Consider the following 6,799-nt stretch of genomic DNA (forward strand, 5'->3'; position numbering starts at 1 on the left):
GGGGGCAGCTGCTGTCTTTGCTGCTCGGCGGTGGCGTTTGGCCTTGGTAGCCCGGCTCCGTACCGCTGGAGCACTGCGCTGGCTGGCAGCCCGCACCGAGGAGGATGCAGCTGTCCCAGTCGATGTTGTTGTAGTCCCAGACTGCGTCTCCTCCTCCTCCAGGGCCACCAGCCGCCGATATTCAGCGACAGTGGCATCCAGCCTCCGTTGCCGGGCCATTCGAGCCAGCTCCCTCCTCCTTGATGGTCTCTTGGATTTGGAAGGAGCAACTATATGAAGAAAGAAAGACATAGTCGGTAACCAATGCTCCTTAAGATTAACACAAAATGATTGAGCAGAAAGTTGTGTCACAGTACAAGTAGCAAATTGAAAGCACAGTACATACTATTGAGGACAGTATCTATGTAACCTCCGACTTCTTCATCCTTGCTCTAACATTAGTGGGAGTTTAAGGAACAAATTCTACGAGCACTATGGACTTCCATTACAGTCGACTATGACAGTACACCAGTCTTATCTTCTTCTTCTCTCTTGTTTAGGAAAATTGGTACGTTATCTTATGCAAGCCGGCATAATGCCAGCGAAGTGAACTTGCACCCGAGAAAAACAGAAGCACACCATGGTGAGTGAGACAGACTTGCGTTACTGTACCGGTCCAGTACATGCAGGTGGTGAAGCTCTTACTTTTCTATTACGGGTAGCACTGAGAATACTCTGTTAAAAGGGCTACTGCTTAAATAATTTAGCTTTCACCCTACAGTGCAAATGAGTATTAGAAAAGGAAAATGAAGAAGCTAAATAATCTGATTATCTATCACTTCACATGGGATGTATTTGATGACATATGGGATGACTTTAGGTGCTTTGCCTATTATTGAGTGAACAGTGATACACCCACACATGAATGACGTACTACTACTAAACTAAAGTTATTAAGAGAGGTAGGGAGTGTCCACCGTAATAACCGGATATATGCTGTGCTTGCAGTTGCAATACAAACTACTGCTACTATTCATGGTAGTATTTGGACAAAATTACAACTTCTTTTCCTTGCCTTTCCTACACTGGAACGGACGTGCGGGTGCGGTGTTACATGCTCCTCAAAGTAACACTTAGTTCATTCAGTGACCGTCTACTCTCTCTAGATACACATATGCTATCTAAGAGTCAGATAGTACCATGAATGATCCAGGCATCCATCCATTCAAAGTATATGCACACATACAGTTTCTGTTTTACCCACCCAGGCTGTTCTCCTTCCACCCATCCTTGCTTCATCATTCACCCAGCCATGCACCATACCATATTCTTTCCTTCCCAGCCACCTCGGGGACCAAGCAAACACATATCATTCTTCTTTGCCAGTCATCATTACATTTCTCGTTCTTCCACACTTACTTACACCCTTCTTTCGCTTTTCGTTCATCCCATCCATCAAGTTCATGTCAGATCTGATTGGGATTCTTCTCGCCAAAAACTTCACAGCTAAGTCAAAGTACATTTAGAGGAGGCTACTACCTGGTTTATTTATAATAAACCCGTGCAGAAAGCACACTCTGCAGTCTTCAATCTCAATAAGTAAGGAATATATAGCTTACCCTTGCCCGCCACCACTGTGTCATCCCCCACAGAATTGTCCGGCACTTCCACCGCCTCCTCCCCAGAGTTGTCCTCGTCCAATGCCACCACCACCTCCGCGCTGGCCCCGCCTCCAGATGTTCCACCTACAAAGTACATTTAATAATGTTAGAACACACCACTCACTACTATATAATATTTGGTCTAGGAGGAAGAAAGAAATGTGAAAAAAACAGTATACAATTTAATAATTTGTGACTGTCTACTCTAAAGTAAAAATGTCTCTTTTTCCAGGGAAGGCTGTTGTCTTGCTGCACTTTTTGGCAAAACTGTTGAATGCTTGCTTTTTATTTTTAACACGCACCACTTTTTCTCCTAACAGACAGAAGCTTGACTTCTAAGAACACAAGCAGGATCAAGTTCAAACCAGGTGAGAGCTCGGCTCGACCACAAGAAATGTGTCCAATTAATCGTCAGCACTAAGCACTTTTCCATTTTCAGTTAAACGTTTACTTTTATGACAAACTTGATTTTAATAAATGTGTTTACTTTTAATAAAGCTTTTAAACTTAAATAGACTCTGTGGTTTTTGGTCCTCCAGACTAGAGTGGATGAGCTAAAGGTTTTTCAATTTTTGCAAGCATGAGTCCGTGCCTCTGACATCATTGGGGAATAATCATCGGTGACTTTGGGAGCTAAATGACTCTGCCACACTATCTAGTCAGTAAGGAGATTGGGGGTTCAACTACAAAGTCTGTTATCACTGAGGTATGTGGAAAGTCTAACAGCACCTATTATAATTGATAAGCTAACCAATGCATTATTTAGTGTCCATAGTTCTGTTTGTGCAGATTTGTCCCTGCAACAGTAGTAGAATGGATTGTCCTCCTATCCAAACCAAAAGTAAAGTAGTATCTTATTCTTTCTTGGTGGTCATTCACCTTTTTATTGTTGGCAATTGTCAAAGCATAAACATTTAGAAGACTTGAAAAGACATTATGGACAATCCCAGAGGACTGCACTCAGTGCATAGAGCTATTGCTGACTAGAATGGGAGTCCAATGGAATTGCCAAATGTGCAATCTTAGTTAGCTACACAGACAGGCTAATAAGAATAATCTAGTAATACCACACAGAGTCATAGTCGAGGCAGGATAAGAATTTAGATCCAGTCTACAAGAAGATCAAAGACGATTTAGAAAAATCAAATGAGGAACGCTGGGAAAAAATAAGTATTCTATATTAAAATTAAAACTTACTGGGGCCAGCAAAGGAGCCCTCGCCTGCCCGATCCTGGCCTGCATCCTGAACAGCACCCTCCTCCTCCTCCTCCTCCTGTGTCCTCCTCTTGCCCCTGGGGGAAGCTGATGTACAACATGAAAGAAAGAAAAACAGAAAACATGGATGATATTTGTCAACCAAATCAAACATTTCAAAAGAACTAACAAAATATTTTGGCGAAATAGCAAATAGACAACTATTCCACGGGATATATTATTGACCAATCTCATGTGGTCTACTACGTTATTAGTATTGCTTGATTTGCGGACCGTCGAATTGGAAACTTCTTATGTAAGTCACTAAACAAAGTACTAAAAAGGTTTGCCAAGGATTGCCAGGCAGCAGTCCGCAGCACGCGAAATGACAGCCAAAGTCCATCGTGATTGCAGATCAGCGACAACACTAAAGTTTCCGACTACATTAACCAGTCATTAAAATACTCAAACTATCAATCCACCACCACTATTTCTTCTTATCGCCATGTGTACAAAGGAAGGACTGGACTTGAGTCTGTAGGGGCTGATTTAGAAGCCCCTTGCGGCTCTTTTGCTCCATTGTTGCGTGACTTTTGCGACGCAGCGGCAGCACAAAAGAGGCGCAATGGTGCGGCGTATATTAACAATGTGATGCATATGGGAGATGCATCACGTTGTAAAACCCTGCGCCATCAGGGGGCGTTCCGGTGCAAGGGAGGGCGTTCCTGCGCAGGAACGCATCCTAAAAGTGACTGAGGGAAATCTACAAGATTTCAATCACTCACTTTAACGACAATGATGCGTGACTCAAACCCTGCGCCTGCTTGAAGCAGACGTACAGCTTGACGCAGCATTGGGGAGATAGGGCACCCCAGAGCATTGATGGAGCTGCGCCATCATTGCAACGCAACTCCAGCAATGCGCCGCCCTTACGGCACAGATGCGTAACGCTTTGGTGACGTTTTGGGCCCATGGTGCGCCGCATTGTAAATACGGCGCACCATGGGTGATAGTGGCGTGGCGCACAATTACAAAGTAGCAGGGATGCGCCGGTAAATAAAAATCTGAACCTTAGTGTGTAGCATTACGCAGTTCTTTAAACTACACTCATACATAATTTCACAGGCCAATGAAATGAACACAAAATCGAAAACAAATAAGCATAGTAGCAACACTACTGAGAAGGAGAGCAGTGCACCTGAAATGCACAGAAGATTTTGAAATATAATTTACCTACAATGTAATGAGCAGCATTATTGCTCTTGTATAACAGTATAAACAACAGTATAAAACAACAGTATAGCAATATAATAACACAGCAGAAGAAAACAGAGTAGTAAAGAAATAGCTACTACTACTCACCAAGCCCGGGGATCTCGAGGCCAAGCAGGTCGAGCAGATCTCGTTCAGGGGTCAGGACATCCGTCCAGCGGTGGGTGGCCTGGTTGTAGGTGCGCCGGACCCGAGTGGTGGTACCTGGCCTGGCACACCTTCTCCCACCGCTTCCGACGCTCCCGGATCCCGTACCCGCCTCCGATTCTGCCGCCTGCCATGATGGTCCTGGGGAGGTGGCGCTGTACATAGAACACTAGTGCGGCCACCTCCTCCGCGCTAAAGATCTCCCGTGGCATCACTAGCTCCCCCCTCAAACGCCCGCATGGGAGCCGGGCACGGGGTGCGGGACCCTTCCCCTTCTCGGGATGCTTCACCATGGTCTGGGCGGAAAGGAATAAAGAAAATAGAATAGGGAAGAGAAGAAAAGAAAAGAGTTTAAAAAAGTAGTTTAAAATTAACAAAAAGTAGCAGTAAACACAAAAATATAGGGCTAGAAAAATAGAGGGATAGATAATAAGTAAAATAGATTTAAAAAACTTCAAACAAGCAAAGGATGGCAGAGATTTAGAGAGGATACAAAAAGCATGCCCAGAACCATAGCAATGAATGAGAAACAAGATGGCCGCCCCCGTTCACGACCGCGCGGGTAAGTTCGCGCGAGATTTTCCTCGTGAACAGTCGCGAAATTGTACTGGTGAGCCGCACACTTTGCGAGATTACACTTCGCGCCCGGAAACGGAAATACGTCATGCAAACAAGATGGCTGCGCCCTTGAACAACCGCAAGGTTTACTTCGCGCCTTGCTCTACAAGCGGCTTGCGAAAACACACAAAACCTTGCGTACTAACACACCGCAAAAAAAGAAATCGCATATTCGTACGAATTCACAGCTTCCGAATCCGATCTCGCGCGTGTTCGCGCCCCGCGAATCCCGCAAAATTACAGAAAAACGAGTTTTGCAAAACTGAAAGCACTCGGCAGGTGCAAAAGTTCAAACTCATCATTAGTAACCATTCCCTGTAGTGCTTCCTGACTGGGGCCCCTCCAGAGTTCAGTTGCTAGTTGCAACAATTGTATGACCCTGCTCTGACCCTCACAGCAGGCTCATAGAATAGCTACAAGTAGGCCACAAAGGTCCTGGAAAAAAAAATTGCACTGCAACAGAAAGCAAATTACTGACAAGGAAGCAGGTGCCAGACCTGGAATTTTAAAACAGTGACACATTAATAAACTAACCCCAAATTCATTCATGTCAGTTGAAGCAGGGCAGGTGTGCTTGCTTTTCCCCCCCATAATCTACAGTGATGATGAACCAGAAGGTGACATTGATGTAACAGAGGGTGGCATGGGTGAAACAGAGGGTGGCAGTAGTGAAACAGAGGGTGCTGGGAACCTGTGATGATGAACCAGACGTAGAAACAACATAGTCGCGACCGTTGCGAGCCGACAAGTAAGTTCGCAATTGCGAACTAGTACCAAACCCTCACGAACTGGCAGAAACCCTTGCGAACACAAAAAAAAAAATCCGCGAATTCGCGAGAATTCGTGGATTTTGCGGATTGCGAGTTCGCAAATTCGCAAAATTCGCGAACGCCAGATTCGCAAAATTCGCCCATGCTTAATGAACACTCACGTGCTGCTGGAGCCTGGACATCACCAACTCCCACTCCCCCATGCAACATGCGGAGCAGGAAGCAAAAGCCAAAAACCTCACACATGGACTCCGGACCAGCAACTGGATCATGTCAAGATCAAGATCCCCAAATGGACACTGAATCTCCAACACAGAGTGGACCCTCAGGCATACAGACATCAGCACCATCAACATCTGGTTTGGTTGCACCCCCAGCTAGTCTTGGTTCAGGATCTTCAAGTTATTCCACTTCTGGACATCCCTCGGATCTGACCCCTGTGACAACCACTGCTCCAACATCTGTACCCACCACTGCACAGGCCCTTGCAACGAAGACAGGTGGAGCTGCAGTAGCGCCACCTGAACTGGCTTGTGCGCAAGTCGGACGTACAGCAACAGGGCATGCAGCAGCTCCCCCAGAGATCGACGGTGTGCTCCTGATGGCCAAAATTGGCAATATTGAGGGCAAAATGGACAATATTGAAAAGGCCCAAAAGGAACTGACTTTGAAGGTTGCGGGCATGCAACTCCAGCTGGCCACCCTGTTATCCATGGTTGCTGACATGAAGGCCATCATTCAACAAATGGACGAGCAGGAATGAACACAGAGTGAACAACGCCATCACTACTGTGGTCATTGTCCATGACATGGAATTTCACGTGTCAAGTTACGGACCTTGTTATTGTTTACATTTTTAATAGTTAAATAGTTTTTAGGATAGTTGTAGTACTTAGGAATAGTGTTAGGATAAGTGTTAAGTTATTAGGAGTGGGTGGGGGGTTGATGTATAGTGTATGTTAAATGTATTTTAAGATGTATAAAAAAAAAATATATATATATATATCATTGTTTAGTTCGGTTAATTAGTATGTGTTTAGATTAAGTGTATGTATGCCTGATGTGTGATTGTTGAATAGGGGGTGGGGGGTCATCTGTGTGTTGTGTAGTATGTGTGAGGTAGGTATAGGAACAGTTAGACAAGATAAGTGTAGATGT

At 45.0% G+C, this 6,799-nt stretch overlaps 1 protein-coding gene across 1 annotated transcript in view; it reads left to right on the plus strand.

Moving 5' to 3' along the window:
• LOC147708379 (uncharacterized) overlaps nt 1-6,404 on the plus strand; it is a 29,484-nt gene extending 23,080 nt beyond the window's left edge. The window contains exon 4 of the mRNA XM_086925729.1: nt 5,791-6,404. Coding sequence (XP_086781855.1) covers nt 5,791-6,404 — 614 coding nt within the window. The remainder of the gene's footprint in view (nt 1-5,790) is intronic.
• The last annotated feature ends 395 nt before the right edge of the window (nt 6,405-6,799 follow it).

The sequence above is a fragment of the Lissotriton vulgaris genome, chromosome 6, assembly GCF_964263255.1.
Source record: "Lissotriton vulgaris chromosome 6, aLisVul1.2, whole genome shotgun sequence".
In the NCBI taxonomy this organism is placed as follows: Eukaryota; Metazoa; Chordata; class Amphibia; order Caudata; family Salamandridae; genus Lissotriton; species Lissotriton vulgaris.